The 24,699-nt window shown below is 37.6% G+C and overlaps 2 protein-coding genes and 1 long non-coding RNA gene across 3 annotated transcripts; 2 read left to right on the top strand and 1 right to left on the bottom strand.

Moving 5' to 3' along the window:
- Positions 1-9,987: 9,987 nt before the first annotated feature.
- Positions 9,988-24,126, top strand: LOC126380489 (uncharacterized). Its single transcript, XM_050029933.1, has 4 exons — positions 9,988-10,123; positions 16,499-16,608; positions 20,080-20,277; positions 23,139-24,126. Exons 3-4 carry the CDS (start codon positions 20,124-20,126, stop codon positions 23,381-23,383), a joined length of 399 nt encoding a protein of 132 aa, XP_049885890.1. The 5' UTR covers positions 9,988-10,123; positions 16,499-16,608; positions 20,080-20,123; the 3' UTR covers positions 23,384-24,126.
- Positions 10,195-15,222, bottom strand: LOC126380457 (gamma-taxilin). The gene is made up of 7 exons (XM_050029884.1): positions 15,049-15,222; positions 13,957-14,301; positions 13,676-13,873; positions 13,220-13,504; positions 12,462-12,635; positions 12,137-12,256; positions 10,195-11,472 (listed from the first exon to the last, which is right to left on the bottom strand). The coding sequence occupies exons 1-7, from the start codon at positions 15,115-15,117 to the stop codon at positions 10,807-10,809; spliced, it is 1,857 nt and encodes a 618-aa protein (XP_049885841.1). The 5' UTR covers positions 15,118-15,222; the 3' UTR covers positions 10,195-10,806.
- LOC126380496 (uncharacterized) lies at positions 21,117-21,638 on the top strand. The gene is made up of 2 exons (XR_007568479.1): positions 21,117-21,399; positions 21,479-21,638. It is a non-coding gene; the product is annotated as an uncharacterized LOC126380496 (long non-coding RNA).
- Positions 24,127-24,699: the final 573 nt, after the last annotated feature.

Raw genomic sequence — 24,699 nt, 5'->3', positions numbered from 1 at the left:
AAAAATATAATATTTATAATAATACCAACATCATCTGATTTTTGTGAAGTACCTACCTGGAATTCGTTTAGAAAGTGTAAATGGTAATAACAGCTTGATATAGTTTAAGTTACAGATTTTGCAGCGTTCCACGCATTGTGTACCAAAATTATATTCGTACTTAAACTATAGTATTGTTGATTTTTCCTGTATCGTAATTAGGTACTTTCGAACACTTGCATCAACTATCAACTGTTCAACCATGCAGATCCTTCACCTTAGTGTAGCAAGATTAAATGGTTTAACATGAATTGTTAGAAATTAGTACCACGACATAGGTAGTCCTAACTCTTCAAAAGCGCGTAAAAAGACAAAATTTTGCCTTCAGGACTTCATCACAGAACAGTACTCTTTTTTTTACACGCAGATATTCTTTCACGCTCCTAGTCCATATTAGGATGGAAAAGGCATAAGTTTTTAGAAGATAAGTATGTAAACATTTTAGCAATAGGTTTTATTTTTTGAAGGTGCTTTGTAAAGTAGGTAAGTATATCAAAACATTCGTAATTCATTATGTAAAAAGTACTCGTATTTCAAATATCGACGTACACGATATGTATGAGTAAATTCATATAGATCATCAATTTCAGTAGGTAATGTTTACTGCACACAGTGCCCAGGGGGCGGGACAAGCGGCGCACTAAGCGCGGAATTTTTCGCGGCTTCATACTAAATCCCGCTTTCCCAACTCTATGTGCACCAAGCTTAAAGGTTCCGCATGTGCACTTTCAATCAATATTGTTACACGATGATATGACCGTCTGATAGTCTAAATATAGACTACAGCTGTCTACATAGGCAATAAATAGATTTTCTAGAAAAACATCCTAACAAAAACATTATAACAAGTAAAACTTTAGAGAGAAGACAAAATATGAAATAATAAAGATCGCCCGTCGCTTGTCATGCGTAAAGTAACAGCTAAATGGCCAGTAATCGATCAATAGTTAGACCGTCACGTCACGTCTCGCCATCAGAGACGTTGAATCTTTTAGGATTCCTTACGCAGACAATAAGGCGCCTGCGCAAGATCGTTCGATTTAGCCGTGTCTGCCAACGCTGCCGTCCAACTTCTATAAAGGTATGAAAAATAAAAATGACTGGAATTAGTAGGTATATCTCACCACATAGGGAGTCATATACCTACATTGTAGAGATGATGTTTTTATTGTATTTTGCATGGATTTATCTATTCTTGGGATGTCGTTGAATAGGTATCGGTAAGTAAGTAAATTAGATTTTTAGTAATTGACATATTTAATTGTAAATTCATATTATCATCATCAGCCGTATGACGCCCACTGCTGGGCATAGGCCTCCCCCAAGGATCTCCACGACGATCGGTCCTGCGCTGCCCGCATCCAGCGGCTTCCCGCGACCTTCACCAGATCGTCGGTCCACCTTGTAGCGGGCCTACCCACTGAGCGTCGTCCGACACGTGGTCGCCACTCCAGAACCTTTCCGCCCCATCGGCCATCGGTTCTCCTCGCTATGTGTCCTGCCCACTGCCACTTCAGCTTTGCAATTCTCCGAGCTATGTCGGTGACTTTAGTTCTCCTGCGGATCTCCTCATTTCTGATTCGATCCAGCAGGGAAATACCGAGCATAGCTCTCTCCATTGCCCGCTGAGCGACACCGAGCCTCCTCACGAGACCCATAGTAAGCGGCCACGTCTCACTGCCGTAGGTCATCACTGGCAACACGCACTGGTCAAAGACTTTCGTCTTGAGACACTGAGGTATTCTGGACGAGAAGATATTCCGCAGCTTCCCGAACGCTGCCCATCCGAGTTGGATCCGACGAGAGATCTCTTTCTCGAAGTTGGACTTACCTAACTGGATTATTTGTCCTAGGTAAATGTACTGGTCTACAACTTCGAGTGTAACGTTCCCAACCTGAACTGGAGTGGGTGCGACATGGTCGTTGGACATAATTTTTGTCTTTGCCATGTTCATGCTAAGACCCACTCGTTGGGATGCGTTACTGAGATGCTCGAGCATGGTGTTCAGGTCTTCCAGGGTCTCAGCCATTAGGACTATATCATCGGCAAATCGAAGGTGCGTCAGGTACTCGCCGTTGATGTTGATGCCAAATCCTTTCCAGTCCAGAAGCTTAAAAATATCCTCCAATGCAGCAGTGAACAGTTTCGGAGAGATGACATCTCCCTGTCTCACTCCTCGCTGCAGTTGGATCGGATTAGAGCTCTGGTTCTGTACTCGAACTGACATAGTGGCATTTTGGTAGAGGTCCCTTAGCACTTCGATGTACCTATGGTCCACTTGGCACCTCTGAAGAGACTGCAACACAGCCCAGGTCTCGATCGAATCAAAGGCTTTCTCATAGTCCACAAACGCCAAGCAAAGTGGCAAATTATACTCTTCGGTCTTCTGTATAACCTGCCGCAGCGTATGGATGTGGTCTATGGTGCTAAAGCCTTTTCGGAAACCGGCTTGTTCGGGAGGCTGGAAGTCGTCAAACCTGCAAGCGAGACGATTCGTAATGACCCTCGAAAACAACTTGTAGACATGGCTCAGAAGCGAGATAGGTCTGTAGTTCTTCAGTAGGGCTTTATCCCCTTTCTTGAAGAACAAGATCACCTCGCTTCCGCTCCATGCCCTCGGCGTTTTGCCCTGAAATATGACGGAATTGAAGAGCCTCTGGAGGACTTTAAGTATTGGCGTTCCGCCCGCTCTCAGAAGTTCTGCTGTGATTCCGTCATCTCCTGCCGCTTTGTTGTTTTTGAGTTGTTTGAGGGCCATCCTAATCTCGTACAGGCTGACGTCCGGGATATCTTCAGTGTAGTGTCGGGTAAGCTTGGCTCGAGGGTCTCGAGCCATGCTTTCGCCTGATGTTTTCGTGGAATATAGCTGTCTATAGAAACTCTCAATCTCTCTCAGGATTTCGGGAGTCGACGAAATGATTCTGCCGTCCTCAGTTTTCAGTCTCGCTAGTTGACTTTGCCCAATAGACAGATCTTTTGCGAACACCTTGGAGCCCTTGTTCCGCTCTATAGCCTCTTTAATACGTTTAGTATTAAATTGGCGAAGGTCGCTCGTCAAAGACTTCGAGATCTGTCTATTAAGTTGTCTATAACGTACGACATCCGCTGAGTCCTGCAGCCTCATTTCGTGTCTCTTATCCATGAGTTCGAGTGTGTGTGCGGAGAGTTTCTGCGTTTTGGTACGGCGGGTTCTAAAGTGTTTAGAACCTACCGTACGGACAGCATCCACCATCAGGTCGTTTATATCGTCCACGTCTGCGCAGTTCTCAAGGTACTCGAAGCGGTTTTGAAGCTCGAGCTGAAAGCGCTCGGGGTTTTGGATCTGGGCTGGCGCCGGTCGGAGCGTGGATTTTATCAGTCGCGATCTTTCTAGCTTGATATTGATATTCAATGTGCCTCTTACCATGCGGTGATCGCTTCCCGTCTTAACGGCATTGATCACAGAGACATCATTGAATATGTGCTTTTTCGTCGACATGATAAAATCGATCTCATTTTTATACCTGCCATTGGGACTTATCCAGGTCCATTTGCGGGTCGCGGGCTTCCTGAAGAAGGAGTTCATCATATAGAGGTTCTCCTTCTCCATAAAGTCCGCAAGCATCCCGCCTCTGGTGTTCCGGACCCCAAATCCAAATTGCCCCACTCTCAGCTCGTTACCGCAACGTTTCCCCAACTGTGCATTAAAGTCCCCCATCACAATCGTGTAGTGGCTTTTATGGCTATGCATGGCTTTAGAAATCTCCTCATACATAGTCTCCACTTCGTCATCATGGTGTCCCGAGGTCGGAGCGTATACCTGGATGACAGTCAGCGAATATCGCGATGATATTCTGAGTACCAGGTACGCTACCCTGCTCGAAACACTACCGATGGTCAACACGTTGTTGACTAGGGACTTGTGGACGATAAACCCGACACCACCCATGGACAGTTGTTCGCCCTCCCGGAAGTACAGCAAGTTACCGGAGCCCAGAGTTATCGTGTCCTCGCCCTTTCTTCGGACTTCAGACAACCCGATGACATCCCAGTGTAACCTGCTGATAGATTCTTCCAACTCGGTAAGCTTCTCGTCGGTCCTCAGTGTGCACGTGTTGTATGTTGCCAGGTACAGTCGTCGTTGGTGGTAGCCGAATCCAGCCCGGAGATTCTTCGCACCCCCTGCCCCGCCGTTACCGTAGCCGCTACCGTAGCCACGGACAACGGGGCTGCCGGGGACTGGGGGCCGTTTTTAAATTCATATTAACTCACGGTCAATTAAGAAAACACAATTGTTTGAATATAAAATGTGAAATAGAATTAATTATATAGGTATCTACAATTGATACACTTTCTAACACTGTACCTACTTCTATCCAACAAAACGTAGCCTCTAACTTTAGTGCCTACATTAATTAAACTATTTAATGTTTTGAAATTGATGCTTACTGATAAGTAAGTAGATATAAGTTCCAATGATATTGCAAAACAAATTATTGTACTTATTTGGTTACTTATACAGACCTTTTCTGTCACTTCATAATTCGCCCTGATAAAGTTGGAGGTCAAATAAATTCCATAAAAGATTGATAAGGCGAAAAATGTCTATAAGGCGATTTTCACATAACACCGCGCACCGACGCGGTTGGCGGTGAACCGGTTGGCAAGGTTGCATTGACTAGTATGTATGCAGTCCACTGATACCTACCACACGAACACCGCGTTACCGCGCGTATCACAGTGTGCGGTATAGGTATGTGGTACATAATAATATACTCGTATGTTGATCAAAATCAATCCGCGCGGACAAGCGGCTAGCGCCTACCGCGTCGGTTCGCAAAAACCGCCAGATAGATATCGTTCAAAGATTAAAAATCAAGCTGGGATGTCAGTGTTCTCATAGAAGATCTTGTGAATCTGACTCTTAAGTCCGTCTCAGACTGAGGTGCCTACAACCTGGTTGAAGTCAACGCTTCCAAGACCCAAGCGTGTCTGTTCACCGCAAACCGCAGTCCATTCGTCCTGACTCCCGACTTTCCGGAGTGTATCCGTACCAATTACCGACCGTCCTGAGCTCTTGGGTCGGGACCTAACTGCCAACCTAAACTACGGCCGTTACATCGAGTCGATAGCAAAAACTGCTGCCAAAAATCATCCTTTCTAAGGTCAGAGGATACTTTACCTCAGAGCAGTTATATGTATACACAGCATATTATGTTCGTAGTTGTATGGAGTACTGCTGTCACCTTCGGCAATGCCCTACCAGCTCTCAGTTGGCCACTCTCGTCTCGGTGGAGCGACGAGCAATAAGGCTCATAGATACACTTCGGTGAGTGTGCCCAGAAACTTCACTAGTTAATTCCACCCACTCTATTCCATCTACGGACAACTAGGCGTCGGCGGGCATTTCATCCTTATGTTGTGGTTATACCACTAATCCGCACTAAACGCCTGTTCCTTTTTGATGCAAACATCGAAGGATTGAAACTGCCTGCCGTCGTCTGTTTTTCCAACTCGTTATCATCTGGGAGTCTTCAAGGCTAGAGTGAATAGGCATTTCCTAGGTAAGTAAGCATGATCCGCCCTAGACCACATCGTCACTTACCATCAGGTGAGATTGTGGTCAACCGCGAGCCTATATTATTATTTAAAAAAATAGTAAATATATCGGTAGGTAATTTGATTGTTTTGTTCGCAGTAATTATATAATTAATAAAGTATCTACTTGGAAGGTAGGGACAAGAAGATAAATATAATCCTACGCAAATAACGCAGATTTGCACTAAGATATCGCGTCCTGTCTAAAATCATATAACATAAACTGCCTATATACGTCCCACTGCTGGGCACATTCCTCCCGTCAATCAACCGGAGGGGGTATGGAGCATACTCCACCACGCTGCTCCATTGCGGGTTGGTGGAGGTGTTTTTACGGCTAATAGCCGGGACCAACGGCTTAACATGCCCTCCGAAGCACGGAATCATCTTACTTTTTCGGACAATCAGGTGATTCAAGCCTGAAAAGTCCTTACCAAACAAAGGACAGTCTCACAAAGTGATTTCGACAATGTCCCCATCGGGAATCGAACCCGGACCTCCAGATCGTGAGCCTAACGCTCTAACCACTAGACCACGGAGGCTGTCTAAATTTATGGTCTAATTGCTGCTAAGACTAAGACATCAATATCTATTGGTAGGTTTCTTGTGTAGATAGTGCTGTGTGCAATAAAAAATCTTAGAATTTTGTATAATACTGATCAGCTGTAGATGAGGGACGGGTTGAAACGGCGCTACACAGCTTAACATTTATCTTAGGACGCCAAACAGCTACTTATTTAAAGGACAAAACGGAATAGTAAATCCGAAATGGAAAGTAATCGACTCTATTGAAGTTGAGATTCGTGTCTTATTCACAAAAACCGAATTATCTTTTGAAAGTAAGATGAAAAACAGTCGTGCTCGTCGAAAAAATAGACCACTTTGTAACGGCTAAAATTAACTGGCTGTTAGAGCTCAAAATAAGTAGGCTGTGATAGTTTTCATTTTTAGCACTGTGATTGTTAGTAAATCTGCTTAAAAAATACTTCAGCTCCACTGCAGTGAAATACCAACGGTCAATCGTTCGGCAACAGTATGGCTTGCTTCGAGGTTTTTTTCACTATATTTACCTACCTACTCTACAATGGGAGTAATTTCCATATTTTCTACTAGCTTCCACTCGCGACTTGTCCTTGTCCGTGTGGTGTTCGGTTATTATATTTTTTCCATCCCCTTAGAGGGTGATTTTCGGGATTGATGGACTTACCTAGGTCTCAAACTACTTCTCCATACCAAATATCGTCTAAATGGAGTTACTTTCGCGTTTATAATAAGTATTGGTGTAGATTTTACTTCGCCAAGTGAAGTTTGCTCTTCATTTCTTGCGACATTGCAAATTTTCATACGAAGATACGGGTTAAAGAAAAGATTAGACAAACGCTTCTATAAATATTGATAACCTCCCGAATCAATTTTGGATTCACAATTTTTTTTCTGTGCATGGCTGTATTTTAACTTGTGGCGACTATCCAATAGGTGTGGTTATTATCAACTCTTATTCTTATGAAGCATTTGTACATAAAAAAAATACTATTGTTACCTATTCTCTGTTTAGACTTTTCCTAAAGATTACGCTTTTTACGAGGACTTTTGAGTAAACCATTTGATGCTCAAACCTAATTCATAAATCTAAAAGATTGTAATTATCAAGATTTATTGTACCTATAAAATTTTAAATTCTTGAATTGTCGGTAGGTACATTCCTTTAGGTTACCTACTTATTTTCGGTAAGTGTAACAGTGACACTGTTAGCAAGGCTGTACTGCAAGCAAATGCAAAATTTTTTAGGGAAAGTACTGCACGTTGCCGAACTCGCCTTGACCGAACCAACGAAATTAATATTGTTCAGTGCGTCGCCACGGTTACGCACAAAGTTATGGATTGTTATCTATACAGCAAGTATTTACACTTCAATTAAATCGTAACGAATTATATTCTAAGCGCGAAATGTTTTTCACAATAGAATTTTTGATTTAAGTACAATGTAGTAACACCAATTGCAAAACAGAGCCAATGGCCCAATGTCCGTGAAAATAGATACTTAATTACATATGACACAGTAATGACGAGCTGCCCACCCTGGTTAAGCTAAGTTTTACTTGAATATTTTGCTGATATTTTCACAGGAAGATGGACGTATATGTACAAGTTTTCACACCCTATAAAACGTCGTTTTACATCATTAGAAAAAGGCAAGATGCTAACATGATTATTATGTGCTTAATTTAATTTAAGTACCACCAAAATATGAAACACTTAATCAAAATACATGTAGTCACGTGGACGTGACTACCGATACAGGGGCAGGTAAACTTGCAACCACTTCTGATTTTTACCACGAATCTATCAAAAATCGTGTTCGCAGCGATTTCGGGTTAAGTAAAAGAATTTAAATAGTACCTATGAAAGTAGATAACCCTCATTAAGTTGCTGACCATTAAATACCATATTCTTTAACAATATACGTCTTTGGCTTAATAATTGATTGCAAAACGGTTTATATCGGACACCTTTTTCTACTATCGCCTTGCCTTGTAAAGCGAGGTAAAACTTTAAACACTGACCCTATTGTTATCAGTTATTTTATAGACTGTGATATAAGTCATTGATATAATATGTTACTATAGGGCTTAGATTGACCTTCTATATTATGCTACGTATTTATCACTGTCTTTACAATAGGAACTTAAATAAATGATTAGGTTAATATTGCAGTGGGACGACAATAGCAACAATAAGAAGTGAACCTAAACTAGCCTCACAGATGTCCGCTTTCAGAAACGTGATTTCGAAACAAAACTCGAGCATCTTTCTGTTACTTAATGATAAATATTGATCACGAAAATTCATTCTTTTCTATTTAGGCATTATCGTCTACAAGCGGATTACCTAAGTCTTTACCAACTGTGCAGTTTATGATAGCGAATAAAATGAGTAGTGTGGATTGTGAATCAGTTTAGCAATAAGTATTTTGTCCAGAACTTGTCACGGATATTTGGCAATCACGTGACACTGGCCAGTTGGTCAACATGACGCTGAACCCGTGACGATTTGTGTAACAACGGTTCCGTAAGTGGCTACCAACAGTTGAGTCCTGATGTCTATCAGAGGATTTGATTACTAGTTTTATTTTTACATTATTAGTAGTAGGCAAATGAGTGCTAGTCGGTAGCTAATGGTAAGTAGCTAATGCTAGGTTAAATCTTTCGTTCTGTGCGGCATCATAAAATAACAAAAAACTAATTGAAATGAAAAATAAAAATACATAACTTTTTACAAAACAGTTATTAAAACGCAACAGGTGTTCAGATTTGTTGTACTTAAGTATTACAATTACGTCATAAATTAGATCAATCTATGAAATGTAATTAAGTGAGGATTTCTATAGAAACCACTAGACTGGAACTTCTACTCTTTCAGAATTTTCATTATATCTTGATAGTGGACAAAACAAGAAACTGCTAGGTGCGAGTCAGATTCATCCACCGCGGGTTCCTTGTTAAATTGATAGATAACAATAATATAATATTTTGTGTAATGTTTACATAACATAAATAGTCTATAAGTATATAGACTAAGAAAGTATCCCACTGCTGGGCACAGGCTACCCATCAATCAACCGGAGATTTTGTTTACTTCCTATAAAAGTTTCTTAGCGCAAGCTCCGTCTCAGCCGGTTTTTATAATCCAGTCAATGGAGGGGTTGTTCAGCGCGAGAGAGGGCTCCCAAGCGATTCCTTCAACAATGTGTTCAGAGTATTAACATACTAAAGTCCCCACGTTTATCTAGGAGGTGAGCCTGAGCGAGATGGGGAGAGGACTCTTTGAAGATTGGAGGACTTGAATGAGCCTTTATTTTTAACTTTCAGATTTTTTATCACTGAGCACAATATCCACTATAACGAAAGACACATCTTAAACAGTGAGACTCTCTGACAGACGAATAGACAGAAATAATAACTGCGTAAGTAGGCATTTCCATCCCTGTAAAGAACCATCAAAATCATTAGATACTTACCTTTAATGATAAAAATCAAATTGCGAAGTAAAATACTTGTGTCCCACTCAAAGTGTTTCTAATTAGTTAATAATAATAAATTTACCTAATAAATGTTCCGACAGGAAATTCTGCTCCCCCTTAATGTTCGTTACGAACCAAGTCATTCTAAGAAACAGCAAAGGAACGCTATTTTTTGCGTTTAGAACCTTAATACTTTTTATTAATAATTGTTATTGTTCTTTACCTGCTTCGTATAACACAATCCTTTAAAGGTACTTCGTCCGTATGGAAAAATAGAGTAAACGGCTATATTCGTTTCCGACCTTTGGACACGGTACCCTAAAAAGGGGTTATCGACAGGTTGCTTCCGCTCGACTCCTCGTCGGATTCGATAACTCAGTGTGCAGCCACTAGTTAGATAACGCTCACTGAAATGCAGTAAAGAAAGGGAGTGCACGACGCACCTCGGTAGAAACTGTTCGTTGCAACTGTTCCAATAAGTGCAAGTAGGTGGTTTTTTCTTTATTGCGTTTTTTGTAAATCTTAGATTAGGTAAGGATAAAAATAAACGACACAGTTTCGACATTGGAAAATCTAAGTTTAATGTAAATGACTACAAATTCATTGAAATTTAAATCATTCAGTTATTATTGTTGCACTAATAATAGCACAATAGATTCAAAAACATATCGTGGCTTAAATCTAATGTATCTAACATTAAGATATGTACATTGTGCATATCTTTGAACCGCATAACATTAGAATAAACTTTGAAAACTGCACTAAATTACATTACGTGTACATGATTGTCGTGCCAATTGATAACAATAAAGAGAGGCATATTTAACGCATTATTGTAATTTAATATTCAATTGTATATAAGAAACCATCTCTACACAGTTCATTTGGTGTTATGTAATGTGAATTTGTTGGATCTGTAGCCAATTTACGTTACAGATTTCTGACTAGACAACTAGACTTCACTAAATTCAGGCACTTTAGATAATTTAAGATACATTTTTATTTAATAAAGTAGCAATTAATCAAATCACACACAATTAAAAATATTTAGCTGAGAACCAAAAAATACTGGGGCAGGACCCATAAAAAAATTAATGATTACTTAAATAATAAAAAAAGAAGTTCGAATACTAAATGTTTTTAATAAGTTTTTAACGCACTTCAAAAATCACTCAGGTTTATCATTTGAAATTGGCTTTACTTCAGCAATGTGCGAAACTTCTTCATTTGGGTTTGTTTCCACAATTAGTGAAACATTTTCAGGTTCTTGTTTCGATGATTCCTTTTCAACATTATCGTCATGTAATGGAAGCCCTGAATCACCTGTTTGCAGATCATCCAGCGCATGGGCTAAGTCATTGACTATATCAATTTTATTATTAACTTCCCCATTGACAACCTCCAAATCGCATAGGTCTACATTAGCCATATTGATAGCCTGTATCAGGCTTTCCATTGTTTGGTCATCTATTTTATCTTCTGGGCTTTCAGCTTCGTCGTTGTCTGGGGATTCAGTTTTATAATTGATTGCATCATTTTTTTCTTCAGGTACTTCAGTATCTCCAGTTTTTTGTTGGTCTACATCTTCTGTTTCTTTAGATGCGGTTAATTCGTCAATATTATTATCTTTCACGTCCAATTTCTCTGTGTCTGTGTCTACTTTTTGTCCTTGTTTCTCCGCTTTGTTCTTTTTCGACTTTGATTTTTTCTGTTTCTCTGGTTTAGATGGTTCTTCTTTCGAGTCATTTTTGTTAGTGGTTAACACATTTAATTGAGTCTGTAAATGTGCAAGACTCTGTCTCAGCTGAGCGCAGTTGGCAACCATTGCATCAACCTAAGAGTAAAAATATTTTGTAAATTATATCATGAAAATGATAAGTGAATATTTCTTTGAAAAATTTTTTTTTTGCATTTAAAATATTTTAAATTGCTTTATTTATCTGTAGAGACCCGGCGCCGGCGTATTGCAACGAACTTCACGTTAGAGCTATCAAAGGATGCTTCTATTGTCAACTATTATTCTAAAGTGCGACAGTTCCCGTGCATATTAAAACTAACTACATAAAAAATACTGCTTTGCCTAAAAATATTTTAATAGAGACTGTAAAATTACTTCCATTTTAAGGATATCGTAGAGTTCTCACTCTCATTTTACTTTTGTTTTCCAACCATTTTCATTGAGTTTATGCGTCGTCATTCAAATTGCAACTAAAACGATGGCTAAGTTTTTTTTAATGGGAAGTAGGCAGCTCTGCGCCCTGATCAACCTAGCTTATGCTTGAAAATCACACCAACTTACTCTAGGCAGTACACAAAGTCCTTTAGAGATTTGGCATGTCTATTTAACTTGTTTTCTCAATAAATTATATCTGTACCTTCAAAGAAAATCTTACACTTATTTCAACTTTCCAACGTAAAACGGTCCAACCCGCACGTGGTCGTCCGTTTACAACGGCAGAAGTGCTAAAACAATGAACTATTAAATGTAGCAATATTACCTTGGCGTCGCTTTGTGTCTGGACGGGCGGCGGTGCAGGCGGCGCAGGAGTGGGCGCCGGAAGCGGTGGACGTTCTATATTGTTTTCCTTCAAAGTGTTCAACAGGACTGTGCGCTCAGCCTGAAACCAAAACGAGATTCATGCTTACTCTATATTTGCAAGTTTGCTAGGAAGCAGGCCTGCAAACTGGAATGGTATTTGGTTATGATTTGAAATTCTGGGTGATAGCATCTCTCATATCATAAGGTAAGTTTCTTATTAACTCTAACTGAAGATGTATTCTCAGTTACTTCTGACACTTAGATAGCAGACTATAAACAATTACCTGTAGTGTGCGACAAAGACTTTGCATGTGTTGCAGCTGCCTGGTTGTAGCAGCAACTCTCTCTTCTGTAGTCTGGCGCTCGCCACACATATCCAACAAGGCAGTTTGAGATGTCTCCCATTTCTTCTTCCATGACAATGACTCTTTCTCTAACTTCTTAATCTTTTTGGACATCTGAAAACCAGCAACTTGTTACTAAGATTATGTCAACATCAATTAATAAAAGGGTACATGCAAGTCAGTCAATTACAAAAACAATGATAATGCGACAATGTTATTGCTATTTGTATGCTGTTTTCATATCTCTGGACTAAAAAAAATAAAAATATAAGTTTAAAAAATAAAACCCAATAGGAAAATAGGTAGGTATATTTCTCTAAAATTCGTCCGATTAGTGATGTTTTGTAGATGACCATGGTCGTATGTCAAATGGAGTTTGTATGGAAATACAGTCATCAATAAAAGCAGTCAAATGTTGTACTCATTGTTACTGAATTCATAAATAAAATTCGCAAATAAGTCGAAATATACAATGAGATTGACCTTTGATCATCTTAGACTGGCTTCTATTTCTAGATTTGCATTTTATCATTTATCTTTGACCCAGTCAAATACCCTATAGTATACTACATATAAAACGATGAACGAAACGACGAACGAATATACTACTATAGTATATTTATCATTCCTAGCAGTTCATGAAGGGGATAGATTAGATTTACATAAAAAATATTTTATTAATACAAGTACAAACTCACCAATTCCATCTGCTCTTTAAATCCACCAAAGACTTGGTTACTCTTTACTAATGCATTTTGAAACTCGTCATATTTGTCAGTGTAAACAGCTAATTGACCCTTTAAGGCAGATTCAGTTCCTTGAAGTTCCATAACCTTAGCTTTGTACTGTGCTACAGTTACTTTTAATTGCTCCATTTCAGCTACAAGCCTCTCTTTTTCAGCTTGATGTTCTAAATTTGACTTCTGCAGTTTAGCATCAGACAATTGAGATTCCAAGGCCATTTGTTTTGCCATCTTATCTACCTGTGAAAAAAATTTAAACATTTGTAATTCATTTAATTTTAGGATAAAGTTGTTTATTGTCCATACATTTACTTTTACTCCACTATCATAGGAACAGCACATACTTAGGTATGTTTTGGTAATTAGAGAGAATGCACCATTAAACGCTATAATAAAAATAAATATGCATACTTGCTGCTCCCGAAGTTGATATTGCTGTACTATACTTTTGAACTTTTCACTCATGCTAATGTTATCATCACGAAGCTTCACATTTTTCTCATTATTTTGTTGTAATAAAATGGTAATTTCAGACAGTGTACTCTGGAACTTAGTTTGTGTTTCTTTGCGACGTTCCTCTTCCTCCCGAATCTTCAGAAGAGATTCTTCCTGCAAAAGAAATATTTAATAATTTCAGATTATATTTTTTTTGTGCGAAAACTGCCTTAATTCATATTCAGATGGTAGCATACCTTTATAGCCTTATTTTGTTTTTGCAGCTCTCTACATAAGTTCTCCAGCTTAGACTTGACAAGGACAGTTTTATTAAACTCCTGTTGTAAATGTTCCTTCTGCTTCAAAACTACAGCATACCGTTTATCAGATTGCTTAATATAAAACTGCATTTTTTTTATTTCTTCTGTACTCTCCATATATTTTTTGCAAACCAATGAGAGCTTCTCATCAACATTTGTCACAGAATTGAGGGATTTCATAAACTGTTCTAATTGTTTGTCATCCTTCTTGCTACTTTTGTCATCTTTCTTGATTTTCTTTTGATGTTCCTGTGAGGGTGGAGTAGATGCAGGTGACTTTTCCTAGAATATGATTAAAATATAATCACTCATATAAGTTTAAATTAATTATCCATGTCATATAAGTTAATTATTTCATGCATTATTAATTAGCCTACACATAAGTCATCATTTATATTTTAAGGATAAGTAGCAATAACAATCCCCTTGCCATAAATGACATGTATTCTAATTAACAAATTAATGTAGGTAGGTAAACAGTTGATAGTACACATGGACAGCAGTAAAAGTCAATAAGTACAAATAACTTTTGCACCAGCTTCTATAAGTACAATTCTACTTCCATTTGTATAGATTTTTTGTAACCTACACCTGACTAATTAAGGAAAAATAAGAGTACAAATGTTAGATACTTCATTTAAGTAGGTAGGTATATATTCTTTACTTTGAAAATAGTATACAATCCTATAACCCAAACCCTTTACATAATCGGTTTATATCTATATAACACGTAATTTGGCATCTGATTGTCGTTAACCATAAAAGAAGAAAGCGCATGAAACGTGCTTTCGAACAGAAATATCATAAACATTTTGAGTTTTGGCTTATAGCCAACAAGTTTTAGGTTAGCTATTGTCCTATTCATTTGAAATCCCTTGAAATGAAAGCGATTAATACGTTAATCTATTCAAATTCAACTACAAAAGCTAAACATCAGAAGAAATATTAATACCGGTAATTGTAACGGCTTAAACGACATATGATCGCATTCTATTAATAAATTTAAGACATTTTTAAAGATATACTCACTTTACTGCTACCTTCGGGGAGCATATTTTCAGTAACTTCTTTTGGAGTCTCTTCTGCACACATTTCCATTTTAAAATAGTTATTTCAATGTTATTAAATTTTGGAAACAATAACCAAACACGGAAAAGTGCGGAAGACACTTTAGCATAGATTATATAGACTAAAAGCACTAAAAGACTTCTGACCGTAGAGTTTTTTTTTTGTTTTTGTTTTCCCCGAAGGGAAAAAGGCAAAGGGAACTATGCCCATACAGCCATGTCTGACGTGTTTTTTTTCTTGATGATTAATGAAATGATGAAAGGTGATGATGATGAAACCTAAGCCCCCACCCTCGGAGTAGACTCCTACTCCGAACCCCAAACGAATTAACTCAAAAGTCCGCATAAACTTTTGAGTTATGAAGCGGCTTCCTGACACGAAGCGAAAATAGGCAGATACACTTTGTTTATTGAATACTCCAATATAATAACACTCGCGAATGTCTTCCGACTAACTTAATGCGATCATTAACCACAAAACACCACTTCGTATTAATTATTTAGATTATTCAATGAAGAAAGCAACTGTCCCGTTCCCGTTTCCCGCCAAAAAGCCCTGACCGTAGAGTAGACAGACCAGACAGACAGGCACTACAGGCAGAGACAAATTTACGAAACAAAGTTACGAAATGACATTACCGAGAACAGACTACTTAAAAATAAAAAAAAATGTATTATATTATTAATTTTCTTTGCTTTATCATCATTACTTGATCTAATTCTAGTAAATCCCTTAATTAATTCAAGCGTAAATTTATATAAAGAATTATATAAGTTCTGAACGAAAATTTAACCAGAAAAATCCGGTTTTATCCGGATACTAGAAGAAATTTTAAGAAATGTTGCCAATTTATTTAATTATTATCGTCGCACTATTTTGCCCTCTGTCGTATAGTTGCTTCTTTTCTGACCTGAAATAATTTAGTTAAATACATAAATATGTGTTTCAATATTTGGTAGAAGTTCACGTACTTACACGTTTGTTGTATTTTCAAAGACCAAGTGTATTCTATTTAGTTTTTATTAGCACTACTTTCTACCACACTGACCAAACATGGACCACATTATATTGCTCTTATTCCAGAATGCAACTTTTGTAACTTTTTAGATAAAGTGTAATGATGTCAAATAGCAAAATATGTGTTACATACCTACACGTCCTAGATTTTAGTATCATTTTTACTAACAATATGGATCTTGGGGTCTAAAAGGCCACATTGTTGCAATTCATCTAAGAAAGCAAGAAGAAATATTGCTATTTAACATTTGTTTGCATTGCGCACTTACTTTTATATGCGCAAATGTCAAATCGCAATATTGCTTTATTAGATGAATTGCATCGATGTGGCTCTTTTAACTCCTCTTGTCTGAACGAATATAATTATTTTTATTTTTTTAACACTTTTTGGTAGGTTTTGACTGCAGAGCGCTAGTAACACCATCGTTATTCGTCACCATCCAATCCAACGTACGCTTCTATCAGCGACAGCGAGACAGTATAGACTACTTTTAGAGTTAGAAGGTGAGTAATCCTTAAATATTCGTTAAAGTTTTTTCCGTAATATTCTGTAATTCTGGCGAATGTTTCTAACATATGTATAGCATCGTTAATATAAATTCAAGAGTCCAGGTGGATAAGTAAATTCAGTTGACAATTTGGAATACATTTTGGTGTCGGTAAGCCGTTATTTTTCAAGATTTTCAAGAGGTCAATGTGCTCTTGATGTCTTATGTTAAAAGTTATGGTCTCATCAGGCTTTTAAAGTGGTCCTTCTTAATATATTTGTACAAGGATTCAGTTATACCGAATTAAATACAGGGTAGCACGCCATTTCCAGACAAAGAAACACCGTTAGCATTGCCGCATGAATGGGTCGACCGCGCCGTGTGTCCGATAGATTTATCGTTTTTACAGTTATAATACGTCTTAAATTACGCTTGTTTGAAACTGCATTTGGTAGACACTTAAACCGACTGCTTTACAGTAGTTTTTACAAAGTAGGTAGGTACTTAAAATTATGATTAACGTTTTATGTGGTAATGGAGAGTTTTGTGTAGTTAATTAAAATATATTTCTTATAGAAATATATAAAATAGAAATATATATATATATATATATATATATATATATATATATATATATATATAAAATATAAGCTGACTACTTGTTTGTTATTTTTAACATTTATTATTTTAGGAAACTGTCTGTTCACACAGTTAAAACAGCTTGCATATTTATATGCACTTGCATGTATGAATGTAAGGTACCTAACTAGGTACCTTGTTATAAAGGTATTCCTACCTACCTACCTTGTTATTATAAAGGTATACGTACCAACTGCCCACGCATTTACAAATAACTTACAGCTCTCTAATATTATGTACCTACCTGAGTGATTGCTGGAATCAGCACCAAAAGGAAGACATAGCGTAAAGGTCTGCAACCAGACCGAAAATCCTACAAAAATAAAAATTAGTATCTACCTACTTAACTGTAAACTTGAAATGTTAAACTAAATCTTGCAAGTCATTTCTGCCTACATTAATAAAGTGCATGTTCAACATAATGCATAATATATATAATTTAAGCCCCCTGCAAGAAGTGCTATATCAATTCTATACTTGATCTTGTGTTTATCTATCTACAAACATGGCTATGTTATAATTCATAATACCTATCATAAAAGTAATAATTCAGAATATGTTTTGTAAGTACATATGTATATATAATAAACCTATTTAAATTGTGTTTATTTTTATATGGTTTGTTTTGTTTCTTTTTCTTGATTGTGTTTTTAGTATTTTAGTCTCTTATTTTAGGTATAAATTCGGAAAAGGGACAGTACAAATTATATGTAAACTACCATACCAAACCAGATTAAAAAAAAAATAGATTATCCTTATTGTACCATAGTGAGTGGCTTGAACAATTTATACATAATTATCATGTGGTATTTCCTCGCTTTGTGGTTAGAATGCATACCAAAGGACATGCTATAATTGTACTGTATAATCAGCATTCCAATGGCTTAAGTTACCTTATATGTCTGCCTGTACGTGGGTAGATCTTCAAACACTGGTGGTCTCATTACAATCTTTGGTCTTTTTGCAAATATTCAGTTAAAACTTATTTTAGTTGGTAGTTCATAAGTTCTAACTGGATAATTATCACATTTTGTATTCACGGTTATGATATTGACTTCCGGTGTTCGAAGAGCTACCCACATTTCTTTTCTTTTTCCACTCGATTGGTCTTACCTACATCATCATCAGCCGTACGACGCCCACTGCTGGGCATAGGCCTCCCCCAAAGATCTCCACGACGAATTACCTACATATGTTTCTATAAATTTATGGAATTACTTACTTGATACTGAAACCATTTGCCATTTCAAGATGTTTTTATCTCATTGATCGCAGCAATGGGCTTAGGTGGTGGTGGTACAATGAAAACTGAAAAGAAATATTTATTATAAAAGGACATCACATACCTACATTAATACAAAAATGTCAGACTGAAAACTTACATAAAAAAACAATGATGCTGATCGGAATGATCAGTCCAGTGAAGTTTAGGAACCTAATTTAATTATTGTTGTAATGATAGTACCTATCTTGTTTTTTTTTGTTATAATCACAGAAAATCTTTAAAAGTAGGTAGGTAACAATAATTTTTTTTTTTAGTTGGGTGTGGCATCATTCACTACTATTTGTAGAACATAAAGTATTGTTGTATGAAACAATGGCCACTTAATATTCCATATCATTATCAATAAAATGAGCTTTCTTCTATAGCATACAATAGACCCTGTCTTGGTTACCTTTAATGATATTAATTATAGGGTAGGCAGCTGGTTGGCGGAGCAAACTTAAATACTTACCTACATTTATTTTGTGTGCAGGACCTAAAATTGCCCTTGTTGTTTTATAATGAGGGACTATGTTCCTCAAAAACTATAGATGGTGCTGTCCAGTTTTCCTTTGTTTAACCTTATAATTTCATGGATAACAGACATATGCATCTTTTATCTTTGTTTTTGAGTATCAATGATGACCCTCGTTATTACACCCAGGCACAATTACAGCTTCCACCCATTATTATTCTAATCAAAATAAAGAGAAACACTATAGGTAGGTAGGTAGCAACATAATTCTATACACAATCTGATCCAAATGACAAGCAACAATTATTTTTATATATGCCTCTGCCATTTACAATTTATTTTTGAATAATTGTGAACCCGAGCAATGAGACAATAGGTAATTTTTATATTAAAACTGTACAACGCCATCTATGTTGTTTATGGGGAACGTAGCTTGAAAAGACCCTTAATTTAACAGCAGTTGTTATATTAGTAGCGTGTGATGCAAAACAATACACATTTGTTACTTACATTTTATCATGTCAAAAGAGCTGTAGGGTGCTAATTCTGTCATACACTAACAATTGTTAGGTAAGTATATGTTTTTGTGCTGTGCAGTAGTGGATCCAGAGGATGGAGGACAACGGGCCTTAGTTATCTAAAAGTACAAATATTAAATTAAAAGTTTAATTGTCCTGCCGAAAATCCTTTATCGTCCACTGGGTTTTTGTATTTATTATATTGTTGTAGGTACTTAGGTACCTATATTATCACGCATATCTTCTGACTCCCTCTCTGATAATTTAAATTTCAATCTTGATAATATATTTATTTAATACTATTTTATTACAGAAAAATAAATACAGTATTTTAGTGACATCGTAACGAATACTAAGGGGGATGATTCAGACCATGATTCTGAGTAAATATTAAGTGGAATTTTCCGTCGAATAATTCATGGTTTTTTTAGTTATTGTTAAATATTTTCAATTCTGTACTTTGCGATAAAAAATCCACTTGATACGAGTATTAACTCAGAATAATGAGCTGAATCATCCCTCTCAGTATTCGTTACGATGTCACGTAACACCCTGTATACATCTCCCTAGCGTTATCCCGTTTTTTCACAGGGTCTGCTTACCTAACCACAGAAAAAGAAATATTACTATTGAAAATGACGTCTACACCATTCAACGTTGGTCTGAGCGACAACAAGCGCCTGTCGAGCCGTGTGCTGCGCCCGCCGGGTGGCGCCCACACCGACATCTTCGGCGCCGAACCCGAGCCGCTGAAGACCAGACGTCATATTCCGTCCGGTAGTGTTCACGGTAGGTTTTCCTTTTTCATGCTGCGTCTAAAGGTGAACGCGCACGGGTTTTCCTACTTTTGTGCGAAAGCCGTATTATCGAATTTTGTTTCTTCGAAAACCTTCCATGGACATCGCCATACTGCGACGCCGTCTTATATCGATGTCTTGTTACATCGAAAAACCATCATCTCCCAACATCATCCATCATCATCATCTTCTATCATGTGACATGGTATCAAAGTGTACGCGTGACCGTACCTACCTGTAGGTATACGAATTACACCAGTGCGTGCGGGGATGACGTTTTCAAATTTGATGCGTTCGATGGCGTGCCGCGAGTGCGGTGTGCGAGACGGATGACGTCAGTATACAGAAATTTTATTTTACAATCCGCACAGCACAGCGTGGGGCGCGTTTGGGTCGTTCGATGCGAATTGCACGAGACCATGACACAGTGCTGACTGCGTGTTCACCTCTTAACATGTTTTTTTTTTGATGTGACTTATTGTAGATTTGCTGCAGATGGCATTAACTACTTAGCCGGACAAATGAGGTGCGCTAAAGGCTCTCACCCGGTACAACGTTTAAAACAACAGTTTTGAGGGTGCCCAGTTGGGCGCGAACCTCGGCTCAGGGCGTCGTCTGAGAGGAAAAATATTTGAAATAATTAATCGACCCTAGTGGGTCAATAGCGATAAGCGCTGATTGAGGGAAATCGTCGACCACGCCGGCGGGGTCGGTATCGGGGTCCTGAAGTGTTTGGTGTCGCGAGGTGATTGGCAGCCTCTATGGCTAGAGTAATCGGGTCGTCAGGATAGTATATTACGTCCTTCGGATCTTAACATGGTAAGACAGGTATAGGTCTACCAGAATCTGATGGCATAAAAAAAGTAAAAAAAATATTGATTTTCCTATGGTAATATTAAACTGTCTCCTGTCATGTCTAAGTACATGTTTTGTCAACAATACTGAGATTTTCCAAAGATTCCTTGAAATTATACTGAATTTCGTAAGAATATCGAAAAAACCACTTCGGTCACAAGCAAGAAAGATTGTTTACATTGTTTATTGTAAAATTAGTGAAGAAGCAGTTGGAGATCAACCGCAATCTTCGATTTTAAAACGCGTCCAAAGGTGACCGGTAAGTAGGACTAACTAGTCTTAATACTTGAATATATTTTTCCTATATTATTAGTTATTAACCTGTGACCTGTTTATAGGAGTTCCTAGCACTACCATACGACGAATAATTGCTGAAGGCCGAATGGAAGGGTATTTAGTGCACCCGGTAAAAAGAAGAGAAGTGGAAAGAAAACAAATAACCTGGACAGTTTTGATTTGGAAATAGCATAATAATATAAAGTGATCTTTTCATAAATATTTTGTTTTTTTATATATACCCACCTACACTAGCTAGATTTTGCCCGCAGCTTCGCTAGCGACATCTATCGCTTCAAGCAACGTTGGAATCTAAGGTTTTTCAGAAATCCCGCAACTATTTTCCCGGGATAAAAAATAGCGTATGCTCCATTCCATCTATCTCCATACAAAATCTTAAGTCGATCCGTTGCTTAGTTTTGATGTGATGAGTGGATAAACAGACAAACGCACATTCAGGGCAAAAAATAGAACGAAAGCAATATTGTACTGCATACAATAAGTACTTTATATAATGTCCATATTGGCCGTCAATAGGTAAAAAATAACAAGTATCAAGACGTTTTCATCCAATTACCCGAGTGTTGCTTACTATAGAAATTTTATTTCCCCATTTGCCATCAGATTCTGGTACACCTATACTTTCGTTAATGGATTGCCTTCATTAAGGTGCTGCTAGTGTTTCATTCATCACTATATAGATACACCATCTGGTAGGCTAATGATAAAGCTAAAGATTTTTTTAAACTACCCACCCAAATTAGAAAAAGCATAGAATGCGTTCAGCTACTTTAACCTGTATGGTTTAGTTAGTGGTTACAGCATAGGGCTCACAATTGGTTCACCCACAGGGGTGGGGACATTTCAAACTTTTCAAATTCTATACATTTTTAATTTAAGCACTGGATGTACGAATGGGTAATTTAAGTGAAATTATAGTCGTAAATAGTTCAATTTTTATTATTTGAGTGTAAAAGTTACAAATGAATGTCATTGAGAGAAAAAGTCCGCTGACTGGAGGTATCATTGCAGCTTGATTGTAGCTGAAGTAAGGACGTCAGAAGTATTTTTTTTTGTTTTGTTGAACAGAATAAATACAGATCTAAAAGTTAATACCAATTTATAGTTCATCAGACTTATCTTTGGTAAATATCCCGCTGGCTGGAGGTCCCGGTCGGTTAGAAAACTTAGTATTTCCGTTTTTTTAATCGAACAAATTCTATTTTCAGCATTATTCAGTAGAACAAATCCAGAACTTAGTATTTCCGTTTTTTTAACCGAACAAATTCTATTTTCAGCATTATTCAGTAAACAAATCCAGATCTAATTCTCTGCATCACTCTTATGTCTCCCAGACAGGGGATCCCGCTGAGTGTAGACACATCGTTTACCATAGTTTGCAATCTACACACATGAAAAGTTGCTTTAGATATGCGAGCTAAGCTGAACTACCTTAGCTTAGGTCTTGGCAACCCGCTTTATGTGAAGGACCATATGTGGGCGAGGAGTTGATCAGCTGTTACCATCACATTATAGATCATCATATATCCATCAATAAGACATCATATCGAAACATAGAAAGTATCTAACTACTTATGTTCCACCCATCCACTCGGATCACGAACGTGACTTTGTCGTGTACTTCTAAAAAAACGTGCATTTTGTGTTTTGCATCAATATTAAAAAATAATTACTTAATGAAAATATTTGTATTATTTCCAGTGTCGACAATTGGAGTAGATATACGAGCACCAACCAATGGTACAGAGTCACATGAACAAAATGGACAAGCTTCTTCAGAGGCCGCACCTCCACCAGAAACTGCGAGTACTAATAATGCTGATAATACAGGCGTGAATGAAAACCCTGCGAAGACTGAAGCTCCAGTGGCTGCTCAGCAACCAGCCAACGCACCTGCCAAGCGCGTGCGTGTGCCTCCTGGTGGCTTTTCATCACGCCTTTGGTAAACCAGGACTACGCATTCAAGCCTAGTATGTTGGCATACTATTAAGATTCTTGCTGGGACCTTGAAATTGTTAGGTTAGTTTTGGTTATAGGTATTGTCTTTATAATACTAATGTGCCTTTTTATTGTTTAACGCTAAGTGTTTTCAAATATATTGTATTTAGGACTGATGGCGATGAGAAGTTCTCTGGTCCCGAGCTAGATTTCTTAACGTTAAGCTGCTTGATGTATATAGTACTGCTGGTAGGTACTTGTGTAATCCATTTCGCTTAAGAACCAGGTTACTTCTCTCTAATCCTCGCAAAATGCAATTCTATACTTTTTACTGAACAAATTGTAACTTATCCAGTACTGCCTGGTATTAATTACTAAACGAGATTAGTCTTTATTATGTATTAACTGCCTTTTAATGTTAGCTTTATATGGCTAAAAGTTGTCACAATTGATTTTACAATGTCAAACCTTTTTGAAAAATATTTTAGGCTTATATAGTTATTTAGGGCTTATTTTCTATTAAATCTTAAATGTGTATTTTAATATTCACGACACCTTCGTGACCCTTGACTTTTTAAAGTAGGTACTTAAAAGGGGCACAGTCTCAATTTAGCATTTATTATGAGAATGAGTAAAGTGATCAATGGCAGGTGTATTAATTAGGTTGGGACAACAAAATTGAGAATCAGATACCTACTGCATAACCCTGTTTTGAATAATAAATGTATTTTTTTTACGAAGCATGAAATTATATTCTTGTTTTATTTCACTTTTCTTGGCCTTTCATCATCATCATCAATTTAAGAGCCACGCTCTTGTCGGTGTAGCATTTTCCATTCCAGTCTATCAAAGGCCAATTCCTTGACTTCCCTATAAGACACGACGTTAACCTTTTCTTTAATCTGTTCCATGTAAGCTCTTCTTGGTCTTCCCCTTCCTCTGGACCACTTTATTATATTTGATAGGTACATTGAACAAGCTGACCGCTCTCCTCACTTTCATCGCTCTAGCTCCGAGGGCCCCGCTAGATATAAATACATTCTTTCCTTCTAGCTTCTTTCTTGGCCTTTGCTACTCCAATTTTAAAGACTTCCTTTGTATACGTAGAATCTATAGAATAGTGAGAAGTAGGCCCTGCGCAGACGACAGACTATCCGTGACGCACTTTTTAGTCTGTGAAAATATAACCTATGCAGTAACGCGCCGGACTTTTTGCGCGTCGTGTGCGTTACTGCATATAATTGCATAGGTTATATTTTCACAGACTAAAAAGTGCGTCACGGATAGTCTGTCGTCTGCGCAGGGCCGTAATGAGGGACTTTAC

This window comes from Pectinophora gossypiella, chromosome Z (genome assembly GCF_024362695.1).
Source record: "Pectinophora gossypiella chromosome Z, ilPecGoss1.1, whole genome shotgun sequence".
In the NCBI taxonomy this organism is placed as follows: Eukaryota; Metazoa; Arthropoda; class Insecta; order Lepidoptera; family Gelechiidae; genus Pectinophora; species Pectinophora gossypiella.
The sequence above is the reverse complement of the archived record's forward strand: the minus strand, read 5'-3'. Positions and strand labels throughout refer to the sequence as shown.